The sequence below is a fragment of the Antechinus flavipes genome, chromosome 2, assembly GCF_016432865.1.
Source record: "Antechinus flavipes isolate AdamAnt ecotype Samford, QLD, Australia chromosome 2, AdamAnt_v2, whole genome shotgun sequence".
NCBI classification, from domain to species: Eukaryota; Metazoa; Chordata; class Mammalia; order Dasyuromorphia; family Dasyuridae; genus Antechinus; species Antechinus flavipes.
This window is the reverse complement of record NC_067399.1, coordinates 147,689,521-147,708,816: the sequence shown is the minus strand read 5'-3', so window position 1 is coordinate 147,708,816 and position 19,296 is coordinate 147,689,521. Positions and strand designations below refer to the sequence as shown.

The window sequence follows — 19,296 nt, the reverse complement described above, 5'->3', positions numbered from 1 at the left end:
CCCAGATGTTGGTGCCCTGGAACAAAGCCTCATTAATTCCATGCTATTTATGGTTCTAGGGCCCAGTGTTAGGCTGTGTGTATTATCTGAGGACTAGTCTAGCTCAGTTCAAAGAGATTCCCTTTGGGATCACATGACAATGATGACTTTTATTATCACAACAATTCTCAGAAACACTGTAGGTACTGAGTTGAATGCCATCTGTTCCAGTGAAGTGAGAAAGCATCAAAATTACAGATCCTTGAAATATCTATATCTTAATTATATTGAAATACAAAAATCAGCCTAAGTACTGCTCTGTTTTTATTTTGAGAATATTACAAGGATTTGTCTTGCCTGAAAGTCCTATTCCAGTGAACTCCTTATCATGAGGTGAAAGTAACCCTGAGTTTTCAAAAGCTATGTCAGGGGAATTCAAGTTCTCAAAAGTTTTCCCAAGCAGGAAAGTTTTTGAGTACAGGGCTGGTGATGGCCTGAATGACTGTTGTCTAAGAAAGATCCCAACTAACTTAGTTCAGAGACATTTACCTACAGAAGGCTAAACCCCCGTGGCTATTTTCATCATTAGCCAGTCAGGAAACCATTTAATAAGGCAAGGAAGGCTCAGATCTTTCTCAGTGGAGGAAGAACAAATAATAATGCAAACACAGACCCTTGAAATGTGATAAGGACTTATAAATTTGTAAAAAGAACTGAATTCAGAAAATACAAAAAGTATATCATCAAATTAATGGAAAAAACACAAATATGAAGTAATCCAACCATGCTGGAGAGCAATTTAAAACTATGCCCAAAGAGCTATCAAACTGAGCATACCCTTTGATCCAACCATGTCTCTACTGGGCTTATATCTCAAAGAGATCATAAAAAAAGGGAAAAAGACCCACATGTGCAAAAAACACTTGTGGCAGCCCTCTTTGTAGTAGCAAGAAACTGTTTTTTACAGTTCATGTTAAGTCTCTCCAGGCCTTTCTGAAATCATTCTGCTGGTCATTTCTTACAGAACAAAAATATTCCTTAACATTCATATACCATAATTTATTCAGCCATTCTCCAACTGAAGGGCATCTACTCAGTTTGCAGTTTCTTGCCACTATGAAAAGGGATGCCACAAACATTTTTGCACTTGTGGGTCCCTTTCTCTCCTTTATGATTTCTTTGTGATACAGGCTTAGTACAGACATTTATGCATATGTTTTGAAAATAAAAGGCTTTAATTAAAAAAAGAAAAGAAAGAAAAAGCACAAATATAAAACCAAAGGCAGAGAATTTGAGAGTTGACAATCATTAAATAAAATTTTAACAAAATCATGTAATATTTTTCTAAATGATATGAAAACAATTTCACAAATTAACTCTTGTTGGGGTGGGGTTCCATAGCTTGTGGGAATGGGTCAGACAGAGCAGGAAGAACTATTCTTTTATCTCAACTATGTGAGAATTTCCTCCAGTGGTTCAGATCACACCTTCCCCATTCCCTCTCATCCTGTGTGATTCTTGTCCAGTTTCTTCCCATATATTTCTCATAATATCCAGCCTTCCTCTAGATCTCTTGGCAATGTATAGATACCAACAAAAAATGTATACTTAGATTCTATTTGGTTATCTACCATGTGACTAGCCCAACTTCAAATAACTTCTGTAATTCCATCTTTTATGACTCTTGTACAATTTTTGGTTGAAAACGACAATCCACTTATGGGTATCATACACCTCTCCTTTGTCCTTAAGGTGTCTCTTTACTTTAAATTCTTTGGAGACTATGGAATTCCATGATTCAGTCATATAAGATTAGCCAGCAACAATGGAAGAATGTTGTTAAAAAGGAAGAAATACAGGGTCATTAAAAACAATGCACAATTTCCCAAAAGATCATCCAGCCCTCTCTCTTCTTTCTGTAGAATTCTAGACCTAATTCAATGTCTATTGAAGATATATTATACTCAATGGACCAGTTTGATGAATTATCTCTCCACTGCATGACATAATCCACACTAAAGGCATTCTCCATCCACTTAGTTTTTCCTAGGTGAATGGTCAATCTGAACTCTTTTGAGAGATTAAAGATATTGATTAGAAGGCTCTGCACTTGTTTCAAAGTTAAATATCAGCACAAAAGCATCTGTAGGATTCCATCAATTTATAAGGGATCCTCTTCTTCTACGACAGAGACAAACACCTTGTGAGTATATGTCTCCTGCTTTATGCCTCAATTGATATTAATAATAAGAGAATTGTTGAACAAATGTATTTCTGTTTTTATATCTTTTAGGAATTTTATGTAATTTTAACATAGGCCAGAGAGAAGCCCTATTAGAGAAGAGCCTTTAAGGCAGCCTTTTATTATTCTTAGCAAATGTAATGGTAATAATATGGAATTCTTCATGAATTTTTGTATCATCTGGGATCATCGACAATTATCTTAACCTATGTCTTGGCTGACGACTGCCTTACTTAAATACAATTCACTTGCAAGTCAAGACATCATCCTCCAATGTCATTGGTTGTTTTGGAGAAGGAAGGATGAACAACAATAGCAAAAATAACAAGAGATGATGTTTGTATGATACCTTGGGTTTTACAGAGTGCTTTTACATACATCATCTTAACTGTACCTCATGTTAGCCAAGGAGAAAGGTATTAATATCATTCCTATTTTATGGATGAAAAAACTGAAGTTCAGAAAAAACTGAATGACTTGCCTACAGTCACATAGGTAGTTATGGAGATATGATTCAGACTTACGTCTTTTCTGATTCATTCCTGAAGAAACTGAGGCAAACAGAACTAAGTCATTTGCCCAAGGTCACACAGACAGTAAATATCTGAAGCTAGATCTGAACTCAGATTTTCCTGATTCCAGGCCCTGCACTCTATCCACTGTATCACCTATCTGTTTTGTTCATTAAACATCAACTATATACAAGTGCTGTTTTTTTTTTTTTTTAATTTAAATTCCAATGTGGCCACTTAACTAGATTACTTAATCTCTCTAGTTAAGAGGATCTCTGAATTTATATTAAGTTGTCTACAAATTGGGGATAATTATACTTCAAAGAACTGTTATAAAGCCTGAATGAAGACTTTAATATAGGTAAAAGTGTTTTATAAAGTACAGAACTTTATAAATGTCAGCTATTAGAAGCAACCTGGGATAGCCTTGGAGTTAGAAAGCGTGGTCTCCCTTCATTTACTCATGTTGGTTGTAAGACTCTGGAGAAGTAATTTCTCGTCCACCAATTTATCTAAGCTTCAGTTTCTTCAATTGTAAATTAGAGATACTATTTGCATTATGTACCTCCCCCAGTTCCTAGTCAGAAAACTTTTTTAATTTTTAATTTATGGAATTAAATAAGTATTTTTATAATAGTACAATAAAAAAGATGTTTTCAAATGAAATTGTAAATCTGTTATGCATAATTTGCAGCTCTTTTCAAACATACAACAAAACTATTACGTAAATTTCTCTCTTTTTCTCTTTTCCCCCATTTCCCACTTCAACAGTAGAAATGGCCATTATTAGATCCAAATAGGTGGGTTTTTCTTTCTTTCTTTCTTTCTTTTTTTCTTTCCCTTTCTTCTTCCTAAATACACCTATTTGGGTCTAATAGTGAAAACAGTAAAATCATTCTATACATAATTCTACTTTTCAGTTCTTTCTCTGATTGCAGCTAGCATCTTTCTTCATATGTCTTTTATAGAAAACATTTTTAAAATCCAAAAGCACTATATAATGTGACCTATTATTATGATTTGATGTTGACTTATATCTGAAATATGTTCTGGAGGCCATATTTTAGGAAAGAGACTGATGAGTTGGAGAATAACTAGGGTAATAGAGGAGTTGAAACCATTTTACATGAGAAGCATTGTTTGAAGGAACTGGCTCTGAATAGCTTCCAGGAGATGATTGAGAGGGGGGTGAACAGGGTATCAGTCTTCAAGTGTTTGAAAGATGTATGAAGAAGAGTTTTGCTCTTGTTGCTTGGTTTTGGACTGCAGCACAGGGAGCCAGTATGGATATAAGCTTCCTTGGGGTACCTGTCAGTTCAGTATAAGGAAATGTTTCCTAATGCTTAGAGCAACTCTAAAGTATTATGGCTTGCTTCTGGAGATCTTCAGACAAACATTACCTCACCACTTGTTGGGATGTCAAAGAAGGGACATTCGGGTATATGTTAAATTGATGAAATCTGAAATCTCTTTGAGTTATGAAATTCTTTTATTGTTGTTACTATTAGTTGACACAGGGCTGAGCTCTTTACAAATATGATCTCATTTGTTTCTCCAAACAACCTTATGAAGTAGGTATTGTTATTATTCCCATTTTACAGTTGAGGAAACTGAGGTAAACAGGATAAGTGACTTGTTTAGGGTCAGTTAGTAAATGTCTAGAACTGAATTTGAACTCAGGACTTTGGATGATCTGAACTCCTGTCCATTGCTCTAAACAGCTTGACCCAGCTGTTTCAAGGTAGAGAATACAAGACAATATGATGGAAGGCTAAGGGGTAGAATAGTCCTGAAGGAAGCTAGAAGAAGGAAAGAGAAATGAGGAGTTATCAGGGAAGACTTCATGGAGCCCAGGTTAGAATTAGACTTTGAAGGTTAAATCATATCTGTGCTGCAGAGGGGGGAGTGAAGAAATCCTTTAATCACATTTCAAGGGGGGAGGAGCAAGAACAGGGTTATCTTCAACAAATGTTGTGAGCCTCCTCCCTGGCACAGAGAGAATGCTGTAAACTCAGTAGTCTTTTCTCAGTCCTGAGCCTTCCCGAGCTCTGCAGCATATGACACTACACTGATCCCCAACTTCCAGAAACTCTCCTCTAGGATTTCATGACCCTCTTCTCTCCTGATTTTCTTTCTATCTTTCTGACCATTCCCTTATCACTCTCCTTAGCTGGCTCTTCAACCATGTCTTGGATGTCACCCATTCTGCGTCCTTTTATCTTTTCTTTCTATATTATTTTGCTTGGTGATCTCACTTGTTTCCATGGCAGCAAGGTTGTATAGTGGATGAAATTCTGAGCTTAGAGTCAGGAAGAATTGAGTTCCAATCCAACAATAGTCATTAAATATGAGACCCTGAGCAAGTCCCTTAATTTCTGTTTACCTCAGGTTCCTCAACTGTAAAATGGGTGAAAATAATTGCACTATTTCCCAAGATCAAATGGCATATTTGTAAAGTGCTTAGCACAGTGCCTGGCACATAGTAAGCACTCAAATCCTTCCTCCTTCCTTCTGAACCTCTTTCCCTCCCTCTTTCTTTTCCTCGTTCATCACCTCTTCTTTCCTTCCTTCCCTTCCTCCCTCCCTCCCTGCCTTTCTTTCCTTCCTTCCTCCCTTCCTCCCTCCCTCCCTTCCTTCCTTTTCTTTCTTCCTTCCTTCCTTCTTTCCTTCCTTCCTTCTTTCCTTCCTTCCTTCTTCCTTCCTTCCTTCCTTCCTTCCTTCCTTCCTTCCTTCCTTCCTTCCTTCCTTCTTTCCTTCCTCTCTTCTTCCCTTCCTCTATTCCTCCCTCCCTCCCTCTCTTCCTTTTCTTCTTTCCTTCTTCCCTTCCCTCCTTCCTTCCTTCCTCTCTTCTCTTTCTTTCTTTCTTTTTCTTTCTTTCTTTCTTTCTTTCTTTCTTTCTTTCTTTCTTTCTTTCTTTCTTTCTTTCTTTCTTTCTTTCTTTCTTTCTTTCTTTCTTTCTTTTTTCTTTCCCTGTCTTCTTCCTTCCCTCTTTTGTCACCTCCTTCCTTTTCTTTTCCTTCCTTCCCTCTTTTCTTCCTTCCTTTATTTATTTTCTCCCACCTTCTTTCCCTCCTTCATCACTTCTTTCCCCCTTCTTATCTTTCTCCCTCCCTCCCTGTCTCCTTTCCTTCCTCTCTTCTCTTTCTTTTCCTCCTTCCCTCCCTTCTTCTTTCCCTCTTTTCTTACCTCTTATTTCCTTCCTCTTTTTCTCTCTTTCATTCCTCTCTCTCCTCTTTCCATTCTTCCCTCCCTCCCTCCTTCATTCCTTCCATTTTTCTCAGCTCCAAGACCTCTGCTTCTCTTCTATCTCAAGCACATACATTAACCCTTCCATCAATTCAACTGAATTTGTCTCAGATGCTGGAATATCTGGTTGCATCTCTGCTTGAGGCAAATGCTGATTGTTGGACAAACAAGGAAAATCTGGAAACAAATGAGTGCCTTCAAAGGGATGGCTAGTGATCGCTGTGACTATCCAGCACGGGGTTTGTTTCCTGTTAAGGAAGCTGACCACTGATTCCTGGCTCTAGGCCCTAGCTGAACGTCCTGTAACAGCCAAAGAAGTGGGTGTAGAGAGAGCGAGCATCTCAACCTTATCCCGGATGCCCAGGGCCCTAGCAGGCAGGCAGGCAAGGAGGCTTGCTAGTGAGGCAGCCGGCTTAAGTCCATTAAGCCAATTGGCCAGGGCTGCTAATGCAGAGTGGGCTCTCTGTTCTCTGAGCTATTATCCATTTAAGCATCTTTAATATTTTACAGTGTACAACAAGGGAATCAATGTCCTGTTTATAGCTCAGTGTTTATGGAAGTCACTGAAGACTTTCTCAGTAAAATGGCGGAAAGCCATCCCAAGGCTGGAGAGGAAACTGAGGCAGCAGGGTGATGACTGGGAAGGAGGTGACCTCCTTTGGAACGGGATGACACATTCCCACCATAAGTTAAAAGGCTTCACCTTTTGTGCATATATGCCCAAGAGAAACTATTAAGTATTGATCAACTGTTAATGCCCCTTTATCTGTGGGATGAGGAAGGAGATCCCTGCCCTGAGGAAAAACAAAACAAAACAAAACCCCAACAATTCCCTGTACAGATTACTGTGGATTTCACCCATTTGGATTTTATGTTAATTTGCCTTGGGATAAGGCTGACTGGGCTTCATTTGTGGAACTGAAAAGTTTGCTAAGGAAATAAACTAAGCAAATATGATTGTAGAGAGCATATTTAAGCTATTTAATAAGACATTTTAAGGACTTTAGTATATGAATGTTTAACTTTAACAAATATTGTTTATTTCTTTATTCACCAGCAGGACCTCTAATTAATGTAGTATTTCTAATCCATCTGTAAATATTTAACTGGGGGTGGGGTGGAGTGGGAAAGGGAATAAGTATTTTACACTATGTGTCAGGCACTGAGCTAAACACTACAAATTATCTGATTTGATCCTCACATCAATCCTTTGAAATAGGTGTTGTTATTATCCCCATTTTGCCACTGAGGAAACTGAGGCAAATGGGGAGGAGGAGTGACCCAGGATCACAAAGCTAAATGTCTGAGGTTGGATTTGAACTCGGGTGTTTCTGATTACTGGTCACCTCTCTATCCAAAAGAGAAGCAGTTTGGTATATTGGAAAGAGGACTGGACTGCCCTGTTGAGAGATCTTTATAAATCTGTATTCTAATTCACAGTCTGTCATTAACCAGCTCTGTGACCATAGACAAACCACTTCAGAAATTAATTTCTACTCTAGAGACATTTTTTGAGCCTAGATATTGGAGGGGGGGCAGGATAAAAAGACAAAAATGAGAAAACAATTCTTGTTCTCAAAAAATTTTTACCTACTAGAAGATACAGAATGTGTAATATTAAATAATTGGGAGGAGAGGGGGGAAACTAACAATTAAGATAGGGGTTCTTAGTCTATTTTATATCATGGCCCTCTTTAGTAGTCTGGTAGAAGGATCATAAAAAGTTTAGAGTAGGTGATGGTAGGTGAACAGGGGTTTAAAAGAAATTTGGAGAGGTGGGGACGAAGGAGAACATGCATTCAGGTATCAGGAAAACCCCTGCAAAGAAGTGAATGTGGGAGATAGAATAGCATGTTTGGGGAATAGCAAACTGATTAGTTTGGCCAGAACATACATCATGTGAAAGAGAAGAATATAAAATAAGTCTGAGAAGGTAGGTGAGAGCCAGATTTTAGAGGGTTTGGACAATGTCATGCTGAGATTATTTTTGATCCTAAAGACAATAGGGACCCAGACTTGAGCAGGGAAGGGAAATGATCAGACCTGTGTGTACATTAAGAAAATTGTTTTGGCATTGTTTCAAGTCCCACTGGTTGTGTCCCCTCTTCTAGCTATTAAAAACTAGTGCCTGATTCCATTTAACCTCTTATCATTGATTAACTTTTATAAAAGGATATTTACTTTGAAGATAAAACAAGATAAAAGTACAAACCTTTTCTCTAGACCCAACACTTGGGAAATAGGGGTGGGTGGGTGGATGGATGGATGATACTCTCCCTTTATCTCAACTCTATCTCTGGGAATAGTGAGCTCAGACTAGCACACTTTCTATATAATGTTATTCCCAACAGTTGAACAATTAACAATTAAAGGCAGTAAGTACCTACTATATACTAGCAAAATTGCCCCTACTCTCAAGAAGCTTGTAATTGATTTGGGGGGAAAAACATGCAAATAACTATCTATTTAAAAATCTATAAAGGTGAAGTCCAATGAAATCTTGGAGGGAAGGCTTTAAGGTTAATGGGGCAAAAAAGATTCTTTTAGAACCTTAGCAATAGCTTGAAGGAAGCCAGAAGGCATAGATGAGAAGAGAGAAAGTTCCCAGGATGGGGGGACAGCAAGTGAAAATGTCTGCCTCTCAGTCAGGAAATAGAATGTCATGTGTGTGGAACAGCAAGGAAGCTGGTGATACAGAGTAGTTGGAAAGAATAATGTATATGAACACTGGAAAGGTAGGAAGAAACCAGGTTATGGAAAGTTTTGTAAGTCAAATAGAGGATTTTACATTCTAGAAGAAGTGAGCTTCTGGGGAACAGATTAAATTCCCAATTGAATAGAATGACATGATCAGAATTGCACTTTAGGAAGGGCAATCTGATATCTGAGTGGAAGATGGATTAAGGCAGGAAAATTGACTGATGAGCTATTGCAAGAGTCTAGGTGTGAGGTGATGAGGGCTTGGACCCAGGATGTTGGCAGTGGCAAAGGAGAAGAAGCATAGGTGAGAGATATCATGAAGGTAGAAACAACAGGATTTAACCATTGATTGCATTTGGGGGGAAAAGTGTGGGAGATGATAGTGAGTGACAGGTCAGAGATGAGTCCTACATTGCAAGCTCAAATGACTGGGAGGAGGAGTACCCTTGATAGCAATAGGGAAAATAGAAAGGGGGACAGTTTTGGAGGGAAGATAATGAGTTCAGTTTTCGTATAAGTATGAGACAACTATTTCAAGATGTATAATAGATAGATGGAGATGTGAGATTGAAGGTTAGGAGAAAGGTTAGGGCTGAACAAATAAATGTGAGAATAAATAGAGAATCCATGGGAGCTTATGAGATCACCAAGTGAAATAGTATAGAGGAGAAAGGAAAGAGGGTTAAATAAAGAACCTTGATTTAGTGGACATAATATTGATGCCTATCCAACAAAGGAGAGTGAGAAGGAACATTCAGACACATAAGAAGAGAATCAAGAAAGAACAGTATTATGAAAACTTAGAGAGAAGAGAATATCAAGAAGAGAGTGGTTGACAATCTCAAAGGCTGAAGAGAGGTCAAAAGGGTTGAAGATTGGGAAAAGGCTGCTGGAGTTGGCAAAAAAGAATGAGAAATAAGAATGAGAAAAAATAGTTTCAGTTGAATGATGGGATCAGAAGACAAAATATAAAGAATTAAAAAGAGAGGGAGAGGAAAAGAAGTGGAGAGCACCAATGTAAATAGCTTTCTCAAGGAGTTTAATCAAAAAAGAAAGAAGAGATATAGGAGGATAGCTATCAGGGTTGGATGGATTAAATAAGATTTTTTTGAGTATAGACAATTTATGCATGTGTTTGTAGGCAGTAGGGAAGCAGCCAGTAGACAAGGAGAGATTGAAGAAATAAGAGAATGAAGATGATTTGCTAGACAATTTGTCAGAGAAGATTGTATGAAATGGAATCACTTACACATTGAGCAGATTGCCTTGAAAAAGACAGTTGCCACTTTTTGTGACATGGGAATGAAGGAGATGAAAATGATTTCTGAGTGATGTGAGATAAAGAAGGAAGAAGAAACTCTCAATGAATGGTCTTGATTTTTTTTAGTAAAATATTATGTAAGGTTCTCAACTGAGAGGATGGGGTGATGAAGAACCACAGATAGTTTGAAAAGGAAAACCAAGGTTTAGAAAAGCTGTTGCAGTGATTGGGATAATGATTCAATTAGGAAAGTATAACAGGATTGCTTTGCAGCAGAGAGAGCCCACTTACATTACATTACATAACATAAATCTGTGGTGGATCCAGTCAGCACAGTTTCATGATTTTCTCTAGATTCCTTCAGCAACATGAGTTAATGTGAAGGCAGAGGTTGGTGGGAATAATCCAAAATTGAGGGCTGACAGATGGAATAAAGGATCAAGGACTCAAAAGAAGACAGTATACAATTGAATTGATTCACCAACGGGTCAAGATAGGGAAGAGGAGGGAATCCAGTAGAAGGGTGATGGCTTTGGAAAGAAATGAATGATGGGGGGCAACTAGGTGGTACAGTGGTTAGAGGACCAGCCCTGAAATCAGGAGGACCTGAGTACAAATCTGGTCTCAGACACTTAATATTTCCTAGCTGTGTGATCCTGGGCAAGTCACTTAACCCCAATTGCCTCAGGGGAAAAAAAAAAGAATGATAGAAGTTTTAGAGATCATGATGAGGACAAAGAACAAGTTTTGAAATTTTGAGGTCAAGAGAGATAGAATGGAAATAGTTTGTGATCAACTAAAGGAAATTCAGAATTTATCAACATGGAATTAGGGATATTTGAGAGTGATGAAAAGGTCAAAGGTATGATCATCTCCAAATGTAGCTGTGGTAGGATAAAGGAGGTCATGTCAAATGAATACATTGAGGAACTGGTAGGTTAGGGTGATCAAGAGATAATTTATTCTTTTAGAACCTTTGAGAGTAGAATTTGGGGAGAAAAAAGACTATGAGTCAGGCACAGAACTCTTTGAGAAGAAAAGTATACAAGTAGACAACAGTTACTAGAATCTTGAATGAGTGACAAAATATGGATTGAATGAACTTAAAAGGAATCATTGTTACTGAGTGATGGTGGTAGAGGGAGTCCTTGGAACATTCTTTGTTCCAACTCCACCAGCAAAACCCCTGAAGTGGGGTGGGGAGTATGAGCAAAAGTGGTAGAGTACTGGAGGGGAGAGCCCAAGATCACTCCTTTTAAAGAAGCAGTTTCTCTCAGTGAAATCAAAGAGATTCCCTAAGAACAAGCAGCAAAAGAGAAAGGGGCAGAGACCCTGACTGCTAGAGCTTTTAGAATGCCTTCATAGCGTGGATTCATAGTGAATCAAAAAGCCTCCCTACTCATCCTGTGGTTATCTGCTACAGAATGTCTATACATGCTCCAATGTTTTCCAAGAAGCAGGCTCCTTAATCCCTTCCCCATGAGAAGTCACCATCAGATGCATTCTGAGTATGTGCTCAGTCCCTATTAAGGAGTGTGACAAGAGTCTGGGGAAGGTTTTATAAGGATGGAGAGCCATGATCATATTTAAAAGCAATAGAAAAGGAACAAGTAGATAAGGAGAGATGAAAGAATTGAGAGACAGTACTATTGAGGTCACAGTCTACTGGAAAACATAGGAGGGTAGATTTCCCATGCCAAGATGGAAGCCTTTGAAGTTCTCCCAAATTCTGCTCCAAACAACTAGAAAACCACCTCAGAATTGACCTAGGAGCAGGGAAGTGGCTTACTGACACGATAGGAAGCTGGAATAGGAAGGGATCATGGTCCAAGAGCATTAGCAAAAACCAGTTTCACAGCAGAGAGTTTGCAACAGGGCTCCAAATCCAGAGTAATCCACTATGGAGGCCCCATCCTCCTTAGAAAAAAGAGCAGTCTATGCAGGTAAGGCCCCACCCCCCAACTCAACCAGCAGCAAAATCTTGATCCTTTTTCTCAGCAGTAGGGATGCCTCACTCCAGGGGTAGGGTCTCACTATTGGCCAGCAATACTAAATATATATGCACCAATTGGTGCAGCATCTAAGTTTTTGAAGAAGTTGGATGAGTCACCAGAGAAAATAGACAATAAACTATACTAGTGAATACCTCACCTTTCCCTTCTCAGAATTAGATAAATGTAACCAAAAAAAAAAAAAAAAAGAGAGAGAGAGAGAGAGAAAGAAATTAAGGAGGTAAATAAAATTCTGGAAAAGTTAGATGTGATAGATCTCTGGAGAAAATTGAATGGGGATAGAAAGAAATATACTTTTTTCTGGATACTACACACAAATTGACCATGTAACAGAACACAAAAACCTCACAGTTAAATGCAGTAAAGCAGAAATAGTAAATGTATCCTTTTCAGATCACAATACAATAAAAATTACATTCAGTAATGTAAAGAAAGATTAAAAATTAAATAATCTAATCCTGAAAAACAAGTGGGAGAAACTACAAATCCTGAAAATCAAAGGAAAGATTAATAAAATTGAAAGAAAAACATTGAACTAACAAATAATACCAGAAGCTGACTTTTTAAAAAATCTAATATAATAAATGGTTAATTTGATTTTTTAAAAAAGAAAGGGTCAGCTAGGTGTTCAAATCTGGCCTAAGACATTTAACACTTCCTACTTATATGACCCTGGGCAAGTCATTTAACCCCAATTACCTCAGGAAAAAAAAATTGAATGAGCCATCAATGAACTTCCTAAGAAAACATCCCCAGGACCAGATAGATTCACAAATGAATTCTACCAAACACTTAAAGAACAATTAATTCTTATAATATATAAACTATTTGGAAAAACAGATGAAGAAGGAGTTCTACCAAATTCCTTTTACAACACAAATATAGTGTTGATCCCTAAGCCAGGAAGAAGCAAAACAAAGAAAGAAAATTATAGGCCAATTTCCCAAATTAATATTGATGAAAAAATTGAAATAAAATGCTGGCAAAGAGATTATAGTAACATATCACAAAGATCATATACTATGACCATGGGGATATATACAAGGAATTCAGGGATGATTCAATATTAGGAAAATTATCAGCATAACTAACCATATCAATGACAATACCAACAGGAATCATATAATTATGTAAATAGATGCAGAAAAAAGTTTTTAACAGTGTACAGTACCCATTCCTATTAAAAACACTAGAAAACAGGAATAAAAATGGCTTACTTAAAACTATAAGCAAGCATTATTTGTATTGGAGGATAAGCTAGAAGTCTTCCCAATATGATCAGGGATAAAACAAAGACACCCATTATCACCTCCATTATTTTATATTTTACTAGAAATGTTAGCTATAGCAATGAAAAGAAAAAGAAATTAAAGGAATTAGAACAACTAATAAGAAAACTATCATTCTTTGCAGATGATATGATGTTATACTTAGAAAATTCTAAAAAATCAACAAAAACCTGTTTGAAATTCTTAACAACTTTAGCAAAGTTTCAGGATACAAAAGAAACCCATATAAATCACCAGCATTTCTATATATTACCAACAAAGTCCAGCAGCAAGAGAATAGGAGGGGAGCATGGTCCAAGAGCAGCAACAATCAATCTCACAGCAGAAAATTCTCACAGAGAAATTTCATTTGAAATAACTATAAACAACATAAAATATTTGGGAGTCCACCTGCCAAGACAAACTTAAGGACTATATAAATACAACTATAAAACACTTTTCACACAAATAAACTCAGATCTAAACAACTGGAAAAATATTAATTGCTTATGGGTAGGCCAAGTCAATATAATAAAAATGACAATTCTACTTAAATTTATCTATTTATTCAGTGCCATACCAATCAAAGTATCAAAAGTATTGTATAGAGCTAAAAGAAATAAAACAAAATTCATGTGGAAAAACAAAAGCTCAAGGTTATCAAGGGAATCAATGAAAAACAAATGTGAAAGAATGTGATCAAGCCACAAGTGCCATATTAGATTTCCAACTGTATTATAAAGTATTAATTATCAAGAAACAGATCAATGGAATAGATTAAATGCAAATTATATTATAGTAAACAAATATAGCAATCTAGTATATGATAAACTCAAATACCTAAGCTTTTAGAACATAAGCTTCTGGCAAAACATGGCAGAAACTGGGCACAGGCCAACATCTCACATCATATACCAAGATAAGGTCAAAATGGATACATGATTTATATGTAAAGGGTAATAGTATAAGCAAATTGAGGGAGCATGGAATAGTTTGCCAGATTTATGGGTATTGGAAGAATTTAGAACCAAAGAAGATATAGAGAGCACTACAAAATGTAAAAATAGATCATTTTGATTCTATAAATTAAAAAAATTTTGAACCAACAAAATCAATGTAACCAAAATTATAAGGAAAACAGAATGCTGGGGGGAAATTTTGCAATAGGTATCTCTGATAAAGGCCTCATTTCTCAGATATATAGAAAACTGAATCAAATTTATAAAAATATAAGTCATTCACCAATTGATAGTCAAAGGATAAAAAGAGTCAGTTTTTAGACAAAAAAAAATCAAAGCTATATATAGTCATAAAATGCTCTAAATCATCATTGAAATGTAAATTAAAACAACTCTAAAAATACCACCTCACATCTATCAGAGTGTCTAATATTACAAAAAAGAAAAATGTTGGATATTGTAGAGGATATGGAAAAACTGGGACACTAATTCAGTGCTGGAGGAGTTGTGAACTGCTCCAACCATTCTGGAGAGCCATTTGTATTGATTTAGATGCTAAATCTTATCAGTCACTCAGCAAGCATTTATTAAGCACTTACTATGTGCCAGACACTGTGTTAAATGCTAGGAATACAAACACAAACAACAAGACAATCCTTGCCCTCAAGGAGCTTGTAATAAAGTAAGAGAATTTAGAAAAGGAAGCTGGAGCTGAGGAATAGGTGTCCTGGTAAGAGGGGAGGAATGACCTTGTAGAGTCATAGTAAAAAGTAGAGATATCAGAGTTCAGCTTGCAGAGGAATGAGACATAGCCGGCCTGGGTATTCTCCTTAAATGGAGGTATGGGAAGTCATTCAATTAGATGGAAAGGTCACAGAGGTGACAGGTATTTACAATGTATGGATTCCAAGGCTGGAGTGACCATCCCAGGAGGCAAAGATTTCTGGGGCTTGAAGGAAACAGACTGTATGGTAAGAAAGTTTCCTATGACAGTAACCTTGTGCACATTCCTCAGATTCAATTCAGTGATTAAGGAAATACAATTCAGTTAGGCTAAAAGGATACAATGGCTGGGGAGGGGGGGAGATAGTCCCTGACTTTAAAGTATTTATATTCTAAAACCCATTCCTTCCTCCTTCTTCCCCCTCCCCATTAGATAATAAACTCCTTGAGGACAGGGAATAGGTCCTTTGAATAGGTCCCTTTTCATGTCTGTATTGCTATCATCTATTCAGCAAAATGTCTTGCCTTACACACAGTAGGTACTTAATATACTTAATTAATGCTTGATGAATAGAATTGTGTGCACAAGCTCCTACTAATCACAGTACAGACTATCACCAAGGAAACCATAGCTCCTTACTGTAACTTCCCTCCATCCTATGTTTATAATCCTTTGGGACTCTTGGACCTCTTTTTTCTGTCCCCTAGTTCTTTCTGTGGGCTTTCTTCATCACAGTATCTTACTGTCCCTGATCAGGTACCTGTATCCCCAGCATGTGCTGGTATGCTGGTGCACAGGGGCTGGTGCTTTCTCCTTGAACCAACTTATGTAGGAAGGAATGTTTGTGTGTGTTCTCTTTGAGGATTGGGAGATATTTAACTCCCACAAAGAGGCACCAGCAACCCCCTAAAACTGTCTCCATCATTCCACCCTCCTACCCCCCTTCACCAGAATTTTCTTGTTCATTGTCTTCAAGCTGTCTAGAGGAAAATTCACACTTAGGTGTTAATGAGTGCGGAACATGGGGTTTTAGAACTGAACTCCCTGAGCCACCCCACCCAGAAGTGTTTACACTTTGAAAGAGCCTGGAACGGCAATGTTTAACCAAAGAGAATGAATTTCTGATGGTGGAATTTCAGACTATGAGATATCTAAGTATTTAGATGGGAAGGGGCCTGTTCTATTTGTGGTGTGGTTGTGTGTGTGTGTGAAGGAGGGAGTGAAGTTCTGTTATCAGAGCTTCCTAAAGTGGTAAACCAAGGTGAACTTTGTTTCCGGAGAGTGGAGCCTCCCTTCTCTCTTCTCCCTCCCCCCCTCCCTCCTTCTTTCTCTCCTTTCCCTCCCTTTCGCAGTCCTTCTCCTCCTGGGCTGCCAGACAGTGTGAGATCACCTTCTCCCAGGACACCCTGTCCACTCCCTGGGCACATGCCCTCCTCCCTAAAGCACCGCGCTATTACCACCAGCCGGTAAGGTGTTCCCCTGGGATGGCTGGCGTTGTTATGGTGATCCTCTATCTCAATCAATGCAGGCAGGATCAGGGAGGGGCCGAGAAAGAGGGAGTGGAAAAAGAAAGGGGAGGAGAGCAGAACGACCCATCCAGGTCTCTCTCCCTCCCTCCTCCCCCTTTCTCTGGGAGTGCTCTGAGAGGGGTGGGACACGGGGGCTGGGCGGGGGAAGGGTGGGTTGGGATTGTTTTATAGCGGTTCTCAGGCCAATGAGAGGGCGGGGAATTGGGATGGAGGCTGGGAGAGAACCGAGGGGTTTCCCGGGGCTGCCCGCCAGCCCCCAGCAGCCCAGTAGTGACCCCCGCCCCCTGCGCGTCACCCAGCTGGGACCTTTCCCTCCCCCTTGCACTCACTCCTCCACCCCGCTGGTCTTGGAAGCGGGCAGCTCCCGATGGAGGCGCCTGTGCCCAGGGATGCCCGGAGCTGCCGGGAGCTCCGCTGGGCGGTAAAGTTTGCCGGCTGACTCGGAAAGTTGCTGCTTCCCCCCGCTCCGCTCTCTTTCCTACTCTCTTGTCTTCTTGGCTCTGCAAGGCCAGTTTTTTCGTCCCCTTCCCGGCTCCCGCTTCCTGCAGTCCCCTGGCCCCTGCCTGCCTAGAGATCTCAGACATAGGGGGATGTGAGCCTCCCAGCTGCTGATCAGAGGGAGGGAGAGAGGGAGGAAGAGAATCAGGGTACCAGGGAGCCAGCAGGGTACCAGGGAACCGCTGGCTCCTCTACTGCTATCGCCCAGGAGACTGGGCTTGTTGCTCGGGCTGGGTCACTCTCCCAGAGAAACTGAGCTGGCCAGGGGGACAAGTGGAGTGGCCCCAGCCCCACCGGACCTCCGCCCACCATGGGCATCCAGGGCATGGAACTCTGTGCCATGGCGGTGGTGGTATTGCTCTTCATTGCTGTCCTCAAGCAGTTTGGGATCCTGGAACCCATGTCCATGGAAGGTAATCTTTGCTGTGCTTCCTCTGGGCCTCCGTTATCCCCTCTTTTTCTCCCCTCCTTTCTGGGCAGATGAGACTCTTTGAGGCTCTCCCCAGTTGTCTTCTTTTCACAGCATTCCTGGATCCTTAAAGGGACACCCCCTCCCCAATTGCTATTATCATCCAGGACTACAGCTGGCATCCTGGCCTGGCTGGTGGAGAGAAGCAGGGTGACCCATCTTTCTGCTGCCTCCCCTTCCCTAGCTGAGTTGGTGGGACTTCCTTAGCTATCTCCAGAGGAAGTTCTGGACAGTATAATGATATGGTTCTTTAAGGCTGACCTTTGGAGATAATGGAAGAAAAGGTTTATTATATGGTCACTGAACTCCTTCCCCTCTGACTGACCCCTTCTTTTCCGTGTTGCTGTGGCCCCTTTAAGTTAGTCTCCATCAATATTAACCCTTTACTCCTTTTCTTGCTGACTTGGTCTGGGACTACTGCAATGTTTTGGGGGAGGAGGAGGAAGTTAGAGGTGACCAAAAATGAACATGAGGAGGAGGTAAGAGGAAAGAAGTGAAACTGTAGCTTTTCTCCCAAAAATATTTGCCCTATGCCCCAGTAGGAATACTGGACAGTTGAACCAGGATTTAGGGTTAACAGTGTAAAGCCTGAGTTTTAGAACCTTGATGTACCCTTTGGTGACCAAGACCCATTTTCTCTGGGACACCGGAATTTCCAGCATCCTGTTTTTATTCTCATGGAATATGTTTGCAGTGTGTCCTTCCATGCCATCCCAAACTACTGAGGATGACAAAGAAAGAAGTGTTCTAAGAGACATATGATATAACAGAGAGGAAGGAACAGATCCCCAGGCCCATCTTTCCATCTGAGCAAGTCACTAGGGACCAGTAACTCCTGCTTACTGGATCTTCTATTTTGCTACCTTCACCACCCTGGCAGGAAGGAAGACCCTACTGAGGTTAAGGTCATGTCATTTCAGTCTCGACCTGCAGCCACCGAATCCTCCTTAGAGAGAGGACAATTCATTGCCATATCAGTTAACTACAGCGCCACCTCAGCATTAACTGAAGAGCAAGCGGCTTCTACTTGCCCTTAAATCAAGACATTGAATCCTTTCCCAGGACCCCTCAAGGACGCTTGTCTGCAGCTCCCTCCCCATCCCCACCCCGCCTCTTGCTTCCCTCTTCAATGCATCATTTCTGTGGCATCTGACCAGCCAGCCTGGTTGAGAGAAACCAGAAGGGAGGTGATTCCCTTAATGTGATTCCCCTTAGCCTTTTAAAACTCCATTTGGGACCCTCTTTCCTTTTCTTTCCTTCTCCCCTCTCCCACATAAAATACACTTCCTTTCCCTCTTTCACCCCCAGTCCCAAACCCCTTTTTTTTCTCCCAGTCGGATAGCTCTTAGATAGAGAAATGCTGGGATAGGAACGGTCACCACTGCCACTGCATGTCCCCAGATTCTGGAGTGATAGAGGACAGTATTCTGCTTGCCTCAGCGTTGTAATGACCTTGTATTAGTGACCCCAGCCCTGTGGGGATATAACTGAACTCCCTAGTGAGGTATGGGAAGAGAGGGAAGACTTCACTATAGATTCTTGTACTGCAACTGTAGGTCAGTGTCTCCAGGGAGAGAGCCAGGAATCCCCCTTGTGTTTTAGGAGATGGTGTCTCTACCCCAGCTAGAACAAAAAGCAGCTCAGGCCAAGTTGAGAAAAGAGGAGCTAGGAAACCTAAAGTTTCTTTGTAATGAAGAGAGAGGATTAGTTAGGGGCAGTGGGGGCTATTTGTGGGTGGGAAGTACTAATGTGTCTCCAAATGATTCAACTCTGTCCCTTGCCCCCGGGGCTTTATCTATCCGGGGATCCAGAAACAGGGAAATATTGTGTCCCCCTCTACTTCTCCTTTATATGAAGTGTTACAGTGATCCTGTATATAAAATAGGAGATTTTATTT

General features: G+C 39.9%; 1 protein-coding gene across 5 annotated transcripts in view; it reads left to right on the top strand.

Annotated features, from left to right (window-relative positions):
* KCNIP3 (potassium voltage-gated channel interacting protein 3) overlaps window positions 1-19,296 on the top strand; it is a 156,566-nt gene that overhangs the window by 81,173 nt on the left and 56,097 nt on the right. Inside the window, exon 1 of one of the 5 annotated variants that reach the window (XM_051975772.1) lies at window positions 16,626-17,343. The exons of the other annotated variants lie outside the window; for them this stretch is intronic. Coding sequence (XP_051831732.1) covers window positions 17,241-17,343 — 103 coding nt within the window. The 5' untranslated portion in view covers window positions 16,626-17,240. Of the gene's footprint in view, window positions 1-16,625; window positions 17,344-19,296 lie in introns of those variants that run through there. 5 annotated transcript variants of the gene reach the window in all.